At 42.4% G+C, this 19,818-nt stretch overlaps 2 protein-coding genes across 6 annotated transcripts in view; one reads left to right on the top strand and one right to left on the bottom strand.

The window, feature by feature from the left end:
• Positions 1 to 3,034, top strand: part of ABCA4 (ATP binding cassette subfamily A member 4) — a 102,592-nt gene extending 99,558 nt beyond the window's left edge. The window contains exons 47-50 of the mRNA XM_082227695.1: positions 108 to 211; positions 956 to 1,048; positions 1,163 to 1,412; positions 2,705 to 3,034. Of these exons, the coding sequence (XP_082083821.1) occupies positions 108 to 211; positions 956 to 1,048; positions 1,163 to 1,412; positions 2,705 to 2,827 (570 nt within the window). The 3' untranslated portion in view covers positions 2,828 to 3,034. The remainder of the gene's footprint in view (positions 1 to 107; positions 212 to 955; positions 1,049 to 1,162; positions 1,413 to 2,704) is intronic.
• The window catches only part of LOC309535147 (very-long-chain enoyl-CoA reductase-like), a 49,183-nt gene that overhangs the window by 13,893 nt on the left and 15,472 nt on the right, over positions 1 to 19,818 (bottom strand). Inside the window, exons 8-15 of one of the 5 annotated variants that reach the window (XM_082227983.1) lie at positions 14,084 to 14,156; positions 13,934 to 13,977; positions 13,152 to 13,215; positions 12,409 to 12,497; positions 10,507 to 10,552; positions 5,878 to 5,990; positions 5,459 to 5,481; positions 414 to 550 (exon numbers count right to left, since the gene is read on the bottom strand). In XM_082227983.1, the coding sequence (XP_082084109.1) occupies positions 5,950 to 5,990; positions 10,507 to 10,552; positions 12,409 to 12,497; positions 13,152 to 13,215; positions 13,934 to 13,977; positions 14,084 to 14,156 (357 nt within the window). In that variant the 3' untranslated portion in view covers positions 414 to 550; positions 5,459 to 5,481; positions 5,878 to 5,949. Of the gene's footprint in view, positions 1 to 413; positions 551 to 1,435; positions 1,562 to 5,458; positions 5,482 to 5,501; positions 5,991 to 6,831; positions 7,238 to 7,408; positions 10,377 to 10,506; positions 10,553 to 12,408; positions 12,498 to 13,151; positions 13,216 to 13,933; positions 13,978 to 14,083; positions 14,157 to 19,818 lie in introns of those variants that run through there. The other 4 variants (XM_082227981.1, XM_082227980.1, XM_082227979.1 and 1 more) reach the window with 4 other exon arrangements.

Below are 19,818 nucleotides of genomic sequence, written 5' to 3'. Positions count from 1 at the left end.
TCCAGGCTGGCTGGAGCCCTTAGCAGGAAATGCTGTTATGTATAGCGCATATGCTGCAGTATTTTGTTCAGGGTACCCACATCATTATTATCATCCACATCTCACAGGATGAGCCAACTACAGGAATGGACCCTCAGTCCCGACGCTTCTTATGGAACTCAATTGTCAGTGTGATCAGAGACGGAAGAGCTGTGGTCCTTACGTCACACAGGTAATACAAACCTCCCCATGTAAAATCAGTATGGGAATCTAACACCCTTTAAAAAAAAATACTTGCTGCTGTTGTAAACCTTCAGAGCAAGCATGTGAGTACTCATAGCAATGTACTACTTCAGTTTGCAGGTGGAAATCTACCATTTCCCCTATCATAGAAAAAGACCACACATTTGGAAAGTTAAAAATGGTTTACTTACAAACTCTCTGAAGGTCCAGTTCATGTGCTTTTCCATACAGCAGTCAGAAAATGCAGGTAGCAGTCTAAGCTTGGAGCAACCTCTTTTCAGACCTCTTTACATACTGGAGTTCACGTGGCAGACTGACGGAAACAAGACTTTCCCCCCAAGTGGACAAAGCAACTTAGTTAAGCCTGGCAGAACAGCTTACTATGGCATTAACCTCTTCATGAATTAATTAAACTTAAGTGTGTTGGTTATACAGGCACTCCCCATTAGCATGGGGGTTGCGTTCCAAGGCACCGTGCATGTCAGTCGGCCCCCTTGCGGTGCTGAAACCAGCACATGTGCCGTGAATGCGCATGAATGGGGAGTTGCCTGTATGAGGCTGGTTATCCCACAGATGTCAGAGGCTCTCTCTAGACCCCTATCAGCAGCAAGCCTGCAATAACGGCTGAGCATCCTGACAAAGTTACAGTGCAATGGAGCATTTACTGGCTGGGGTCAATATGAGTAAGTGGGACTACAGGGCTTTTTAACATCAAGCTTTCTCTCTTTACAAGCATGGAAGAATGTGAGGCGCTCTGCACACGTCTAGCCATCATGGTTAAGGGAACCTTCAAATGCCTGGGCACCATCCAACATCTCAAGTACAAGTAAGCTGATGATTCATGTCTTATGTTTATTCATTGATTTAGTGTAGTTGATGGATGAATATTATTTACTGGGGTAGTAAATCCGTCACTTCATATACCACGGGTATTTCACAGATACGGAGATGGATACATTATCAGCATGAAAATAAAGGCCTCTAAACCCGGACTGCCTCCAGACCTGAGCCTAGCTGAACACTTCATAGAAGTGAACTTCCCTGGCAGCATCCAAAGGGAAAAGCACCATAACATGCTCCAGTACCAGATATGCGCCTACTCACTGGCCAAGATCTTCCGGCTGATTCTCTCTAACAAGGACAACCTGAATATTGAAGAATACTCTGTCACACAAACCACCCTGGATCAGGTAAGAAAAAAATATGCTAAAAATGGGGGGGGGCTAACTCAACAAATACAAGCCCTCCGCCACTTAGGGAACCCCCCCCCCAATGCCTAGTATGTTTTAGTAACAGGCAATTCTTTCTAAAAGGCTGTGTGCTTCCAGATTCCATTCATCTGAAAATAAGGTAAAGGTAAAGGTACCCCTGCCCGAACGGGCCAGTCTTGACAGACTGTGGGGTTTGTGCGCCCATCTCACATTTATTGGCCGGGGGCCAGCGCTGTCCGGGGACACTTCCGGGTCACGTGGCCAGCGTGACATCGCTGCTCTGGCGAGCCAGAGCCGCACACGGAACGCCGTTTACCTTCCCGCTGGTAAGCGGTACCTATTTATCTACTTGCACCCGGGGGTGCTTTCGAACTGCTAGGTGGGCAGGCGCTGGGACCAAACAGCGGGAGCGCACCCCGCCGCGGGGATTCGAACCGCCGACCTTTCGATCGGCAAGCCCTAGGCGTTGAGGCTTTAGCCCACAGCGCCACCCGCGTCCCACCATCTGAAAATAGAGAGTGGCATTAAGTGAGGAAAGTGTTGATTTAAAGAGGAGATAATGGTGGTCAGTCATTTTCAGTAGAACTAAGCTTTGCAGACCAATTATACTAATTAAGGTGATGCACTTGTCATAAGAATGGCCTTCGCTTCACAAGACATGGCTCTTCCTTTGAAGAACAAAAAGATCCATTTCTTTCTCACAAAAACCCTTACATGTATTTAATGTGTGCTTTTTGAAAGTTCTTGTTAGTAAGAAGCAGGCTTATTTCTGCACACGTTGTATGGGAATTGCCTTGTCAATCACGCCACGTCTCGTGACTTCTGCCAGGTCAGCCTGTGCATGAGTCTAATTGGAGGAGGAGAGCTTATTTCCTCTATGTTTCACTCCAGCTCTAAAGCAACATCTGGTTGGCCACAGGTTATTTGTTTTCCAATGGAATGGCCAATTCTTGTGTTCCCATCTTCCTAACCTTGTTTGGGGATGCACACAAAGAAGGGCCTCAGATGGTGATTGCAGTTCATGTGGGGGAAAGACAGGTCCTTGGGTCCTGACCTTAGAGGTACTGGGCTTAGCCACCAGTCCTGATCTAGAAAACTGCATGCATGAGATGAACATCTGGGGGGGACGGGACGTGGAGAGATCTTTCCAAAGTCAACACTGGAGTCATGAATCACCTCTGTTCCTGATATTGTCGTGGACATTCTGGATTTCCCTACTTCCTTCTAGCAAGTGCAGTTCTGATTATGCATTTCCCGGTTTCCTTCCACAGGTTTTTGTCAACTTTGCTAAACAACAGATGGAGGATGAGGAAATTCATCTCCACCCTCGTGCAGCGGGAGCTAGTAGAGAGGTAAAGGTGACCCCCGCTTTCTATCGCAAGACAACTGCATAGAGAAGTTCTGCCACAGGTGAAGCAAACTCCGCAAGAGCTGGGCCCCAGGCCAGAGCAGAGCGCTACAAATCCTGAATAAGCTTCTCACCAGCACAGGTTTTAGCCCCCTTTCAGTGGTTTCCCTGCATCTTTGGAACTCGTCTGCAAAGGAAGTATGTATGAATGGATCCATCTTCGTTAAGCTTTTACAGAACAAAAAAAAAAACACCTTTGCTTTTCAGTCTTTTTTACTATAAGTGTTGTGCTGGGCTTTTAAAGCAGTTTTTAGTATTATAAATGGGTTGATTTGTATGTATTTTAAGCATTTTTAAAATATTGTGTTAACATTTGACAGCTGCCTGTGGAGGGCTCTGCCCTGTGAAGCTGCATGTGCATTTCTTAAATAATGTTTTTTAGCAAGGTAGAATGTAATATTAGGAACTGTAGCTTGGCACAGTGATGGCATCAAATGAGTAGATACTATGTTTAGTCAAAATCACTTGTGTGTTCGTAATATTTATTTTTTTAAGCCCAAGGATGCATGTGCTTTGCTTCCTAGTTTCATTCTGAACCAAAAACAGAAACAAGCACACATGTTTATTTAAAGTCTCTATTGTTCTGTGGCATTAATGCTCTGGGTCAAATCTAGACTTGGCAGCAGTCAAGCACAAGATGGGCTGTCTCTGCCAGCAACAGAATCACAAAATTTTATGGATGAACAGGAAATATTTGGTCTCTCACGACCTTCTTTAAATTAGTGACTCACTTTTACTAGATTAGTTTTAAGTTGGAATATTCCCCTCAGCTGTTGACAGTTCATTTTCAACTCTTGATACTACTTAACTCCCACTTAAAACCTAATTAAAATGTACAATGGGGGAGTTCACAGTTGTGCCATTTTTCCCACCATGAAAATCTTAACAGATGGAGATTGGATTTAGCCCAACCATAGCTTGTAGTTGTATGCAGCTCTTAGTGAAGTCAACAGGAAACCATCTAGAAGAGATTCCCCAAAGGTGCTATTGATTTTGACATCTTTTTTAAAAAGGATTTATGTCTTAGGTATTGCATTAGCTGAGGTTTGATTCAAGATGCTCTAATCTCAAGATCAATAACCTTTTAGTATTGTTTTCTATGTTTTAGTACTATAACCACTGTGGGGCTCTGTTGAAGGTAAAACTTTTCAAAAAATAAATAGCTTTGTTTAATTCAGTTATGGTATTAGAGAGTAGCTTGGGTGTTTTTTGGTGGTGGATCTCTTTCAACCACACAGGCATCACACTTTTTTGAGTGACTACACTGGGTGTTAAAAATCCACACACCCCCAATGAGAAGTAACTTACACAATTAGGGCTGGGCGACGTTAGACTTTCAACATCACAATGTATCACCAGCTGAACATTGTGATTTGGTGATGTACTGCGAGGCTAAAACAAGCTGCATTGGCCCCAGCCCACGAGGTGCCGGGTGAAACTTTCACCCCAGTGCCTCGCCTGCTGCTCAGCTGGGGGGTGGAAAGGCTCCCCCACCCCAGCTGAGAAAGCTCAATGTCTCTGTTGTGGGGCAGGCAGCTGTGTGCCCCTGAACAGAGAAGTTTTAAAGGAGTCCCCCCTGCCCGCCTCTGGCTCGTGCAAGCCGGAGGCAAGGGCTCCGTTACACTTGAGGGAGCTGCCTTTGCAGGCAAGGGTGAGCTACTTCTTCCTCCTGGGAAGGAGGCAGCTTGCCCACCCCTCATAGATGGAGCAAGCACTGCCAACCTGACAGGCTCAGTTTGTAGCGTTTCCTCCATCTTTGAAGATCTCTCAGCTGGGGAGTGGGAGCACTTTAAGAGAGCACCCAAACCATCGCCGGCTCCGTAAAACTGCTAGGCTGAGGCAAGGGCAGCTGCATGCTCCTCAGCTGAGCAGTTTCAAGAAGTGGAGGGAGGAACAAACTGTATTTTGGTCCTTGCTGATGGTGCTTGTTTCTCCCTCGGCAGTGGTATCACTGGTGAAACCACCACTGCTCCTGAGTCCCTCTGCCTCCAGCATGTTTCTCCCTTGGCACACTGGGCGTTGGTAGCAGAGGGACTCTGGAGCAGAGGCGATTTCACCAGTGATACACCGCTGAGTGAAACCGCCATCCCACTCTGCCCCTCATACCAGTCCTGGGCGATATATTGATATATACATGACTGCCACTCCCAGCAATAACTACACCACAGATGGGTGACTCAAGAGGCAAAGACCTAAAAGCGCTCTCCAAATACTGGAAGGGCTAGCATGAAGAGGAGACTGAAGAGCTGCTCTGATGGCAGAACTAGGGAGTATGTTTCAGTTGAATATTAGGCGATACATAAAATTAAGTGCAGTTCAAACATGGAATTAGTTGCAGAGGATGGACTGGGAAGGTCTAGCTCAGGGTTTCCTGTACTGAGTATCAGGACAGACAATGCTATAATTCCAACATAGCTTTGAATAAAGAAACAAACTTGAAGCAGATCCTGAAAGTCATTAAATGTGATTTGCATTTCTCAGATGTATTTTGCTGTATAACAAACATTTACATATTGTCTGTGTGAAAAGAAACAAGAGGTTTTTTTATCTTATCATGGATGCATTTTTTAAACTTGAAAAAGATTGGGTATTAAAGAAATATTAAAACTTCACTCACCAGTTGCAATGTGTCTTCTATTGCTATAATTAATTGGACAGAATTCAAAATATAAGTTTGAATTTATTGCATATTCTCTTTACAAATTGTTGCAAAAATTTATGTACATTTCTAGAGGAATAAACTTCATCAAGAAACAGTCAGAGTCCCTTTGCTGATAGTCTTAAAATCAAGTTCTTAAAATTTTGTAACATAATGTCTTATTCATTTACTGATTTAATTTGCACAGAGCCTTCTTAAAATGCATTGAACACAAAATAAGGAAAAATATTTTCCACATTTCCTTGTATTTTGGTATATATGAAGAGCAACTCGAGGACCACACCTCCATATTTCCTTTTGGCAATATGGGACCACTGGTTAGGCTATGACCCTTTGACAAAGGCAGGGATGGAGATTTAGGAAGTTTTCGTTCCTACCTTTGATGAAGATAGTCACAGTTTCCTTGGGCTCCCATGATTTTACTCCTTTTTTTCCTCTAGACACTTTCTTCATTTTTTCTTCTGATTTACTTTATTCTTCTTCTGCTTACCTTCATTTTCAAATTTAAAACAACTTTTTAAAAATAGCTTTTCCCTTTCCTGCTACCTTTTGTACCCCCACTGACTTTCTCTGGAGCCACCAGTAAAGAGCTACTACTCTGCACACTATCATTCAAGGTCTTACTCTGCAGGCAGATGTGACTGCCACAAGGAATATCTGAACTTAACACCTACTGGTGGTCCAACGCCCCTGCATATTCCACAAAGACAAAGACATCCTCCATACTGATCCTGCCTAATGTCCTTTCCAAACTCCACCTACAGCAGGAACTGATACTACGTAGATTTCCCCCCAATCCATACCACCCTCTTGAAAAGGCCTGGCATACCTTAGACCAGAGCTTTCCAAACTTTTCACGTTGGTGACACACTTTTTAGACATGCATCATTTTGCAACACAGTAATTCAGTTTTACTAGCAAATCAGCGGGCTGTCTGCTCCCTTTCCAGCAACACACAGTTTGGAAAGCTCTGCCTTAAGATGTAGGCAGGGTACTTAAGGTCTATATAACCCATACCAAAGTGCTTTGGCAATCATTCCACCATTCTATGTTAGGTAGAAAAGTCACCCCAAACACATGATGCTGATGGATTTGCACCTGCGTTACAACGGCATATGAGGCGTAACGGCTACCTGTCCCTGCCAAACCGACAGCACATTCCTCTGGGGCAGCAGACAGCCTGGTGGCATACTTCACAAATGCCTCCCTACTGAAAATCTGCAGGGCAGCCACCTGAGCATCTCCCAGTACCTTTACCATACACTAAGACAAGACACCTGGGTGTCAGCTGACACTGCCATTGGCCAGAGGGTCCTCCAACAAGCCTGCCCGCAGTGGTACCCACCCTAGTTGGGAGAGCTTTGGTATGTCCCAACCAGTAGTGCCATGCTGGCAAAAGGAAATAGTACAATTGGTACATACCTGAATAGTAGATCTGTGTCGCCAGCGTGAGACCCCATCTTATAATGGCCTGCCACATTGTTAAATAGTTCAGACAGTTAGGAAAAGTTCTTGTTCCATAGGAATTCGGCTTTATTACTGTATATTATTTGCTTATTAACTGATGAGACTCCATGGACTACTTCTTGTGCTTAGTGAGTCTGCAATGCTGAGGACAAAGGAGCCATCTATTTCCTAAATCTTCACTCCCTCCTTCGTCAAAGGGGCAAAGCCATAGCTCATAGTCCTGTGCTGGCAACACAAATCTACTCTTCAAGTTAAGTACCAATTGTTCTACTTACCGTATTTTTTGCACCATAATACTCACTTTTTTCCTCCTAAAAAGTAAGGGGAAATGTCTGTGCGTGTTATGGAGGGAATGCCTACGGGTGGCATGCCTACGGATTTTCCTCCTCTAAAAACTACGTGCGTGTTATGGTCGGGTGCGTGTTATAGAGCGAAAAATACGGTAAATTTGCAAGTACATGGGCAACCCACTCCTATGCATGTCTACTTAAAAGGAAGCATCCCTGAGCCTATGATAATAACAATGGGGGCCAATTCAATTCACTTTGCATTTAAAGCCAAATTTACGCTTTCCAAAACTATGAGTACCAGAACATAGCCACCCTTAGAAATTCACACTTATCCAAATTTTGTGATGCAATTCTCCAACCAACCAATGTTTACAAAAATGCATATAGTAGTTAAAAGTGTACATAAAAATGAATATTAGTGAAAATAACGTTAAAAATGCATTATATTAAGGAGACATTGCTTGCAAAAATGTGTGCATTAGTCAAAACAACATACAAAAATGTGTTTTCTAGCAGACATTCATATTAAAATGCTGAAGCACTTTCAGGAGGATATTTTCTAACAGAAAATTCACAAAATGCTGTATAAATGTGGAGGACCGAATTTAAGACTACAATCATGAGAAACAGAGAACCAAGACTAACTGATTTGCTATCCCTACTCTCAAGTAAGCATGCACCAGGGTATAGCATGAAGTGTTTTCCAAGAATGAGAAATGCAAGTAGAATAATCACATGATAGCCTTGTTGGTATTGCATCACTTCAGACTGCAGGGTGGTGAATGTTTGAATGCTTCTTCCATTTAACAGGACACCCTGAATGTAATAATTTAAAATATTTCTGGACCACTTTTAAGGTTAAAACCCTGTCAAGTCAACTTACTAAATAAAAACCAATACAAAAATAACCACAATTAATAAATAAAAAACAGCTTATCCAAAACATAGCATCAAGTCCCAAAATATTAAAATCTAATACAAAATACAACTATCAGCCATCCAGTAAGACAACAAGAGCATGCTAAATAGGGCAAGAGACACACAAGAACCCTTTTCCCTTCATGTTCAAGTTTTATATAAATCTGGGAGTTTCTTGCAATGGAAACATTCAAATAGGCAACTCTCACCTTGCAGTCTGAAATGGTTCATTCCCAAACAGGTCTGTTTCAAATGATTATTCTGAACATTTAAACTATGTTGTTCTCATTCCCAATGCTCTCTCTCTCTCTCTGTGTGTGTGTGTACTACTTTTATTCACATTGTAAAAGTATTTCCCACAGCAAATGCTTGATTTGAAGCCGCCCACAGTGCTTTCTATGCCTCAGCTTTGAAGCACAATTCGTCCAGAGATTGGGCAGTTCCAGGCTGTTGCTATTTCAGGTTGGGATTCAATCACATACTGGGGAAATCAGGTTGCACAATTAGAGCGGATTTGGAGCTCTTTCACAACAACCCCACTTTCTCCCAAAGTCAGACTTTTTTGCAGTAAGGAAAGTGAAGGGAAACACACCAGAAAGAGTGGGAAAACAATAATAATTGCTTTGATGCATCATGATCTAACCTCCCTGGAAACAAATCAGGATGAACGCTCAATAAACATATCATCCGAAATTGCCCTCCCTCAAAACATATCTGTTTGTGGAATTCCAGACTGTTTCACACCCAATTCTCATGCTTCCTTTTTGCCACAGGGCCTGGCCCAGACTTTTACAGAAAGTGTATTCTTTCAGCAACAGTGGATAATACCTTTGCCAAACAGTTAGCTCTGAACACCCTTCATGGCTAAAGATAACAACACGGGGATTGGGGGAGAAGATAAAACCAATACTGAATCCCACAAATTTTAAAAATACATGAAGATGTTAGCGGAGTAGGAATGCTGAAAATAATGCCAATGTATTTCACATTTGGCAACCAATGTGCCCCTTTGGTTCCATATAGTACGAATCAAAAGTAGTAGACGAATCAAAAAAGCCCGGAACTCAATGAGCTATGGTTGCTCATTTACCAGAAGTAATTTATTTACTACGGTGGACGATGAAGCCACTGGATTGGGTAATTGCCTCACCACGTTACCAAGGAGCTAAGAATTGTGGGAGGTAGGTGAAACATCTCTGCATCTTCCATAAGTAGTGCTGGGCACAGATTGTACCTTCATGCCGAAAGTACTTTCGAGATTCCATGTCCAACAGGAATCAATTCTTCCCACTTTCTGTCCTAATCCAAAGCACCCTAGGGGAAAGGCCTGGCATTCCTTAGGCGTTCATCGGGCACTAAAGCTGTACATTCATTGAACACAAGAAATTAGAACAACGGACTCCTTGTTTGTGTCCTTCCACCCTTCATCTCTGTGGAGGAGGGTTTCAAGTTCCACCCTTGCCAGATGGAGACGGGCTTGCATTTCCGTAGCTTATGAATCCCTCAAGCTGCCCCAGCCAACTCATCTATTTTCTCACTCAACCAGATCAGCATCCACTTCAGCGGCCTTCGCCGCTAATGCTCCGCTGCTTGATATTTGTAAGGAAGCTACTTGGTCTTCCTCAAGTAACTTCTCCAGGCATTACAAGCTGGACCACTTATCGTCAGCTGATGCAGCATTTGGTCACACAGTTCTTCATCGGGTACTTTGATCAGCTCAACCGCAGTTGGGGATAGCTGTGGTACATCCCAATCCAGCAACTTTATTGTCCACAGTAGTAAATAGTGACTGGTCTTACCTGAAGAGCAGATGTACTACCCATGTACTATCTGAAACCAAAGGGCGCATTGGTTGCCAGATGTGAAATCCCCCCCCCTGCTCTCCAACCCCACTATGTAGATTTTGAGCCCATGGAATTCCACACTAGATAGTAATTTCTGCATGCTCCTGGGAAACCTTGCCTAAATTATCTTCATACCCTAACTTATTTTCTTTGCCTGTGGTTGTGTCTATACAGCCTCATACACTTTGTTTCTGATAATTTAATTTTAAAAAACCCAACAACCCTGTTCTTACAGTAAGAAAGGAATGATAGACATTCTAAGACTAGGATAATCCTTAAACTCTCGTATATAGGTGGAGTGTTTATCTTTTGCCCAGACTGACATCTGGATGAAACAAAGAAAGGTGAAGAGTCCCACTGCAAGAGAGATAAAGAGAAAGAGAAAGAGAAAGAGAGAAAGAGAAAAGAGAGAGAGAGAGGTCAACGTTTATGAAATATTGTAGCTGGAATATTAGCCCAAAATTTTCAAACCAAGAATCTTATTCACCTGGAACGCATTGAGTCATGATAGTAAAACCAATCCATGTCCCCAGCTGTAATGGTGAAGAAAATGCAAAACTATTTCACACAATAAAAACTGCTAAAACAACCTAGTCCCCTTTTTAAAAAATACATACAAAACACATTTCTTTTTCATATCAGCTTGTAAAAACCTTAGTAATAAAACTGAAATACAATCAGGCACACAACCAGAGAAGTAACTGGAGCCATTTGGATATATGGACCAGAATCCACAAAAGCACAGCCCCCTTGTAGAGTTGTTTTTGCAACCTCGACAGACCTACCCACACACATACACACTTCAATTTTGAAAAAAAATTAAAATTATGAGTCTAGAATTCTAGAACACTGCATTTAGTTTCTGTTGAGACAGAATGGAGGCAGTGAGTGCAAGTGTCAGTCTCACACACCTGTAAACCTGGTCAGTCAAAATTTATGCAACCAGTTAGCCAGTCACTCACCTCCAAGCTATACCCCTATCCTAACCAAGTCTTTGTGTTCATATTTTTCTTCCTAATAATTTTCCCAGTTTGGGGCATTTTCCAGGGAGTCACTATTTTGGGGGTGGAATTCAATCGCACACGGGTAAATTCAGGTTGTACATTTTAAGTGGATTTGACACTCATGTATGAAAAAGAGTTTTTTTAAAAGAAAGACTTTGTGTTATGGAAACAGGGACAACAGTGGTTTGATATGATGTCATACAATCTCCCCACAAACAATGAGGATGAATGCTTAATAATCTGGAAGTGACCTCAGAAGCTGCCCCCAACACTTCTTTACACTCTTCTCAAGTTTTTTTTAAAAAAAAGTTTGGGAATTTGGTATGAAAGCTTTTAAAACAGGTACATGTACACAAACGTCCTCCCGACATCCTTTAAAAATCTCTCTCTCTGAATTTTAGGTGGTTGCTTCTGAAGGGAGTTCTCCATGGAAAACTCATATATGTGCACACATGCATTCGCTATCTGCATAGTAACTGCATTTGTTTTCGTGGTACATAATGCATTTCCCCACTCTTGCTCACTCCATAAAGTCTATATTCCTACAAAAGTGACACTCTGCTGCAACATCCCTTTGCAGCAAATGACGCTGCAAGTCTCAAGTAAGACAATGAAGGCAAACAATAAATTCCTATGCTCCAAACGCAAAAGTCAATATGATGTAGAGACAGAGCTCAGAATATTTTGATATCCAACACAAAATCCAAAGAACACGGACACACAAAAATGCAAGCAGCTAAATAACTGGTACACTTTTTCTACCCTTTGCTAGTACTGCAAAGGTGGGCTGTGTCACACAGCCTGATTCAGGCATAGGCCAACTTGGCCCTCCAGATGTTTTTGGGACTACAACTCCCATCACCCCTAGTTAACAGTGCCAGTGGTCAGGGATGATGGGAGTTGTAGTCCCAAAACATCTGGAGGGCCGAGTTTGCCTATGCCTGGCCTAATTCATGGTAGAGCCAGCTCTGCCATAATGTGAAAATGTAATAGGACCTGCATAGTTGCACAATCCTCTAAACAACCTCCTGCAATACTCCTGTTTACACACTCCAATTCATTATCTGACTAATTTAGCTCTTTCACTGGGCAATTTTTAAAAAAACAATCTTTAACTTACCCTTTTTTTCATCAGTTTCACTGAGAGGTGCAGCTTAAACGCTGTTTCAAAGTAAAGGGTGTGTTTGAGATGCAACTCAGCTGTGCTTTTGTAGCCAAGGTGGGATAATAAAATACATGCATTTTACTGAGTTTCTCATCCCAGAAGTTGCCCCCATGAAATCCTGAACATTTCTTTACACTCCCCCTACAAAAGCAAAATCTTACACCAATCTTTAAGCATAAGCTAAACATTAGTGGTCCATTCAGTTTTCAAACATACATACCTCATAAGTATAGTTAGGGCAGGACACAAAATAAAACAGCCATGTGAAAGGATTTTTCGTCGGATATGGGATCTTACTGGTCTTGGATCCTATTGATTTAAAATATCCACAGAAATGTAAAACTAGTGGTACTTTCTGTATACAGACACATTTTCCCTATAGCATATGGTTTGACAGCATGGCTCTAGTTGGTAAATATAGGGGTTCTGGTAAAACCCAAAGTAGCTCCCGCAAGTCTGAAGTCTGCTCTTCTCTGGATTACAGAATGATCAGCTGTGGGATGGGATGAAAAGGACCATTCTATAATGAGCTAAGCTAGGAATCATTTTTCGCTCTCCGTAAGACTAGACAGTTTAGAGTAGAAGTCCTTTTTCCTCCTCCCTTGCCTTGCATATTTGGAAATCTTTTTTTAAAATGGCAATGTCATTAGCCAATAACCTATGCTGACTGACTACCTTCAGGCAGTTCCTGCAGTGGACTGTCTGCCTAGAATAATTGTAGCTTTAATCCAATATACTAATATGAACTAATTCTCTGATGCAAATCCTTTTGTAACCAAAACAGCACCGACTAGTAGGTATCAGTAGGCTTGGAGGAACCTCAAGGATTGCAGAAGTATTAATGATCTTTACCAAAATAAATAAATGCTGAGGGGGAGGTCAGTTTACACCTTTGAAAGCCCACCCTAACTCAAGCCAATTAATGATGATGATGATAATAACAACAGAAACTAAGCACTCAACTTTTACCATCTCTTCTCAAATTACTAAGTGCAACATGGATAGAAAAGTTTCCAGCTTCACATGTCTGCAATGAGACAGAAATAAAGACAATTAAAACAAAGACTGCTTTAAATAAAGAGCCCTCTGAACAAATGCAATTATGAGGATTAGTAGAACAACAATGTTCTCATTAGCCCACTCTACACTAAGCACCAGGATCATAGCTGGGGAGGGAAGGGATAAAGCTCCCCTCCCCGCACAATATGTCCCTTATAAAAAGCCCCCTTAAAGTGGCATCAGTGGTTTAATTCATTGGAAGATTTCAGGACCATTTCATTCAGTTTACTTAATTTCGCATTTATAACCTATTATTATACGAAAAGGGGGGGGGGAAATGCAACATTTCTTTTGAAAATCATTTTTCAAACCAAAAGAAATGGTGCACATGGTATTATTTAAATTACTAAATTAAAATTATTATTATTATTCAATTATTTAAATTTGTCAATCCAAAAAGAAGCAAGTCATCCATATCTCTATAAATCTATTTTCCTACAATCCTTTGCCCCTTGCTTGCACATAGTAAATGAGTTTATATGTAATAGCCACATCCCAGATTCTATAAAACCCTTCTGACAAAGGGGAGGGAGGAACCTTCCTCTCTACTGAAACTGGCATTTTAAAGCTGCGGTCAGGAATATAGTCGCCATTTGTACATCTGCATTTGCCCATTCCATATGCTATCTAAAGTACAACAAAGGAAATTTCTTACAATATAGTATTTATATTTGCAATTTACTCACCAGGAACATGATCAAAGCGAGATTGACCTGCTTTTGTCCATAAGCTGCAAGACAAAAACAAGGGAAGATTCAATTTAGCACTCAGTTAGCACCGTTAATGAAATGCTAAAACAAAATAAAAAGTAAAATGTGTGTTATGCTGCTACTTACAGGGCGGTGTGTAAAGAGGATGGTTGATATAATAAGCAAGCCAGGCAGCAAATCCCCAGTAATAGAAACAATTCTGTAAAAACAAAAACAAAAAAAGGAAAAGGGGGGAAGCCATTTATATTTGTGTTAATGTTTTACATTATGTGGGGCTATTGCTACGATTTAATCCATGTACGTTTGTGATGCATATCCATACCAATTCCAGGGCTCCATTTCTTTGTCACAGCTTTATGTGGATCAGAAGCAAATTCTAGGTAGGGGCTATGTAAGGAATGACTCCGTTCTCAATGGTTCTTATTAAGTTCTATGGAACAAGCCAACAGAGCAATCCTAAAGTGATTATGTGGTTTGCATCATCCAGAACAGGAGGAGAGGAGCACTTTCAATTCTCTCCTGTTGATGCTAATAGGTGAGGAACTGGTATACCAGTTCCTGGGCTGGCCTTTTTTTTTTTTTACCCTTTCTGGGAAACAGCAGCTTTGGCAAATCCAAGGCCTTTCCCTGACCTGTCCCTGGAAGAATTCAGTTTCTGGCTCTACCATTTAACTTTCCACCATTGGTCCAGGTGGATCTCCCACAGAGAGGGAGGTCATCATAATCCTACAGCCCCTCAGTCCAGGGAACACAAAATTGCTCCCTCAATTAGCAAGACAGTTGAGAGGAGGGACAAAGCTTTCTCTCTGCTCTTACCCCGAGGGAGAGACACCCACAAAAATGTATGCCTAAGAACAGAGCATATGGAAACGCCTCATGCTTCTCCTGCCTTTATTGAGACAAGCCCACTTCCTGTCAGCTTTTTCACTACTAAACAGAAGACCAATTCCAGTTATTATTGCCCAGTGCTATTTTTCAAGAAAAATTGTTCTCTTAGAACGGCAATGGCGCCCACTTGAGAGGTGCCAGAACTCAGTTCTGGCGAGTTCTGACTGAAACAAAGACCAGGACCTGCCCATTATTTGACAACATTCAGCCAAAAAACCCAACGTCTATAAATTTCAGAACAGAGGAGAAAATTTAAGGAAATGGCTCTTAAAATGAGAACATTTTCCTCACAGTTATTTGTTAAGCCTGGATTTGATGTTCATTTGCTTGCAGCACAGAGGAAAGTTCATAACTTTTAAACGCTTCTGACCCCAGAGTTAAGCTCCCTACTAGTGTTTATAATGCATTTAACGAGAGAACACAAGCCCCAATTTGTTATGTCTTTTACTCTAGAACATTCTTTGTGTAGAAGGCACCCATGGGCTTTCCCAGCTAATGTTGGGAATTGTGGAAATCCCATTAAATGTGAATGAGCCACTGTTCTTAAGTGTCTTCAGCCGAACAGACAGTTGCTCAAATGTTAATTTAACTTAGACCAAGGTATGCTTCTTGTGATAATGTTCAACTACACATAGCAGAAAGAAACTTGGGTGCCCAAATACACTTTTTTCTTTTCTTTTCCAATGCTAACATAGCCTGATGCACTGAGGCAGCAGCTAATAAAAGTGAGTGGTCCCCAATACTGGTGTGAAACTTGGCAATGCAGGGCCTTGATCCCAGGCCAACTTCTTAAATGCAGCCACAGCCAAAAGCCTCTTATTCCTATCCAACAAAGTTCCACAGAATATCATTGCTATTCCTTATGTTTTCATTTACCCAGCCCCATCGCTTTAATAATTGTGATGTCCCCTTTTATAAATATTGTTTTCAATAGTTAATGCAGCTGCGGCAGGTGATTTTTGTATTAATGCGTTTTTGTATCATTGGGAGAAGAATGCTCATTCAGCTCAGAGACCTCCAAATGTGTTGCTGGAATGCAACTTGCATGGCCAGTGTTCAGTGATGGTGGGAGTTGTCCAACAATGGCGCCTGCAATGCATGGGGTTGGACTAGATGACCCTCAGGTTCCCTTCCAGCTCTATGATTCTAACATCTGAAAGGCCAGGTCAAGAAGTCCTAAGGCCCTATCTGCACTTTATAGGTAAATCAGCATCAAACCACTTTAAACAGCCAAAGAATCCTGGAAACTGTAATTTGTTAAGGGTGCTGAGACCGGTTAACAACACCCCCTCACAAAACTACAGTTGTACCTTCGATCCTGGTACTTGGACATTTTGGCTCCCAAACACCGCAAACCCGGGAGTGAGTGTTCTGGTTTCCAAACGTTCTTTGGAACCCAGACATCCGACAGGACCTCTGCAGCTTCCTGCAGCCAATCAGAAGCAGCGCTTTGGTTTCCAAACATTTTGGAAGTCAAACGCACTTCCAGAATGGATTCCGTTCGACTTCCAAGGTACAGCTGTATCATTACCAGAGTAGTTTAACAATCAATCCCTTTTTCTAGGGACCTCTACCGGTTTAAAAATATTATGTGTGTCTTCATTTTACATTGCGTAACTGTACACAGTTCCACACTGTGGAATCTCTCAGTTGAGTATGCTAGAAGAAGATACAGAGGGATTTTTTTGACTAGGTGCTGACAATAACCAAAGCAGCTACTGTATAGGCAAGCCATCAGTGGCTATGATTGTTCTCACCCAATCTTGATGTTCTTCCAAGACAGAACAAAAATACTTTTTAAGGATAAGTATCTGCATTGGACCAGATCGAATGGTAAATGTTGTAATTAATGTGAACAGGACGCGGGTGGCGCTGTGGGTAAAAGCCTCAGCGCCTAGGGCTTGCCGATCGAAAGGTCGGCGGTTCGAATCCCCGCGGCGGGGTGCGCTCCCGCTGCTCGGTCCCAGCGCCTGCCCACCTAGCAGTTCGAAAGCCCCCTCCGGGTGCAAGTAGATAAATAGGGACCGCTTACCAGCGGGAAGGTAAACGGCGTTCCGTGTGCTGCGCTGGCTCGCCAGATGCAGCTTTGTCACGCTGGCCACGTGACCCGGAAGTGTCTGCGGACAGCGCTGGCCCCCGGCCTATAGAGTGAGATGGGCGCACAACCCTAGAGTCTGGCAAGACTGGCCCATACGGGCAGGGGTACCTTTACCTTTACCTATCTGCATTGGACCAGATCGAATGGTAAATGTTGTAATTAATGTGAACTACATAATAACATAAGCCAGTTTGAATAACAGACTGTAGAGTTAAGTGATCTCCACTTCACCTGAAATTGATAGCAGTAATAAAATAACTGGCCAGCTGCCACTAGCCAACTTATTCTTCAGATGCATTGTCACTCAGCATAGGGCTTACTGGAAGCACTTAAAGCACCATCAAAAGGACCTCTACAAAAATCCCAAAGAGCTATACTCTTAAGAGTTGTGTCCTATCCAAGGAGGTCTACAGCCTTAAGTGGAAACTAAGAAAAAGTGCATGGAAAGATCACAGAAATCTTGGGTACCATATAGGTGAACATGTTCATGTGCAACATGAATAATCCTTGCTACTTTTTGTCTTTAAAATATTAAGTGGTGTTACAGGCAGGATGCAGCAGATCTAAGAAGAAAGAAACCGAAAATATTCATTTCATCACTGCCGTAGCAAGCACATTTGGGTCCATTTCATTAGTTAAAAATAACTAACTTTTCTCTTCATATAGCCATATTAAAAGGGAACTGCTAACGGTTCTATGCAATTCCATCAGCCATTCTACACAATATATATCATAAAGGTAAAGGTAAAGGGACCCCTGACCATTAGGTCCAGTCATGACCGACTCTGAGTTGTGGCACTCATCTCGCTTTATTGGCCGAGGGAGCCGGCGTACAGCTTCCGGGTCATGTGGCCAACATGACTAAGCCGCTTCTGGCAAACCAGAGCAGCACACGGAAACGCCGTTTACCTTCCCACCGGAGCGGTACCTATTATCTACTTGCACTTTGACATGCTTTTGAACTGCTAGGTTGGCAAGAGCAGGGACTGAGCAATGGGAGCTCACCCCATCGCGGGGGTTCGAACCGCCGACCTTCTGATCGGCAAGTCCTAGGCTCTGTGGTTTAACCCACAGCGCCACCCGCATCCCAATATATATCACAGCATTTCCTAAATAGAATTTTCACAAGCCCAGGCCAAATAAAGTATTTTATTCAAGCTGTTTTATACAAGCTGTCAGAAAATTTAACTAATTATAAGCACGGGTAGATTTGCTGGAACAAGGCACTATGCGTTGCTGATTCTATGGCCGAGTTCAGATGTTAACACATGCCTACAACAAAAGTGCCTTGGGAGTTGGACTGTTACCAGAGACACATCAACGTCCATGTGATATGCACTCTGGGAATACCAGCATCTCCAAACATGGCCTTCCTACATGACCCACACCATCAAACAAAATGTGGTGACAAGACAAAAAACTCCCAAGTGTAGGCACTGTTTGTCAACCAACAGCACTCCCGTGTGAGTGGTTTCAGATTGTGAGCCCAGAAGCGGTCCCACGTTTCCTGAAATCACCAAGGTCCTGTGGGTGCTACAAGCTGGCTCTCTAGAAGTTATTTCTGAAACAGGTACTCAGCACTGCAGGAAAGAATAGTCAAACTGAATTCATGCAAAGGATACAGGCCTAGAAACACCAACAAAGCAGGCATTCACGCAAAGCAAGTTTTTTCCAATTGCCACCTGACAGAACAGCTTAACCAACTGTATTTCAAATGCACAGTCTAACCATTCTTATTTTTGCTATCTAGGTGGAATTATTTAATAATACTCTGCTTCCAGCGTATGTTTAAGATAGCTAAGGCAGATTTTCTGTGAAGCGCTCTGCACCTACCATTCAAAGATTTCATCCAAGTCTTTAAGACTCATAAAGACACAAGGAACAACCATTTTGATATAGTGTCACTTCACATTGTAGGTGAAATATAATATATATTCTCCACTTAACAATAATTTAAAAAGCACCACACTAGATGAGGAAAGGTAGTACATAATGGTAGTGCACACACTTTCTCCCAGGTGTGTTTTATTTCCACCTTGAAGGAGTTTTTAGCATGGGAGAGCATTCAAATAATTAAATCTCCCATAAGCACTCTGAATGGTTCAGTTCCCCAAGGGCTACACCACATGATTTTATTTTATTTTTAATGTGAGGACTGGCCCTAGCATGCTATATAGATCAGAGCTTAAACCCAGTGTGTGTTCATAGAGAAAAGCAGAAAATGCAGAACATGTCTATGGGCTAGAAAACACCAGACGTTTCCTTCACAGGGTGGTACCTCAGAGCACATCAGTGGAAGCCACAGATCATGTCATGATGATATCACAATTCCTACTAACATTATCAGGACTGAAGGGACCAATTGGGGAATGGGAACTGTAAGATGGTAATAGTTTCTATCCCTGTTGCTTCTCACTTGTCAGTCTGAGCAAGGACCACATGGGTCATGTCTCAGGGGGAAAGTATGTGGGAGATAACCAACATAAAAAGAAAATGAAAGAAAACAACTTTCCAAACTGTACAGCGTTCACCAACAATTATTGCTGCAGTTCAAATTCATCATTCTCAAAAACAGTCCTGTCTCCTCTTTCAGGTGGAGAAGACTAACAAGGAAGCAACAGAGAAGACAAGACTATTGGGAAAACAAGTTGTGAAGGAAAACAGCAGCCCTAGAGAGTGGGGTGTAGGGAGCCTGAACACGGGCAAGGGAAAGGCGCAAGGGCTCAGGCCATGTGGCAACACTGCAGAGGAGTGAAAGCTGGAAGGAATGTGGCAGAGAGGCTGGGAGAGGCTGCTTTACGTGTGGCAATCGCTATGGGTTATTAAAGGTGACCTGGAAGTAAATGGGGCTGAACTAGGAGACGCAACAGGACAG

Source organism: Podarcis vaucheri, assembly GCF_965113315.1.
Source record: "Podarcis vaucheri genome assembly, chromosome: 6".
NCBI classification, from domain to species: Eukaryota; Metazoa; Chordata; class Lepidosauria; order Squamata; family Lacertidae; genus Podarcis; species Podarcis vaucheri.
Note: the sequence above shows the minus strand (reverse complement) of the source record. Positions and strands in the feature narration are given on the sequence as shown.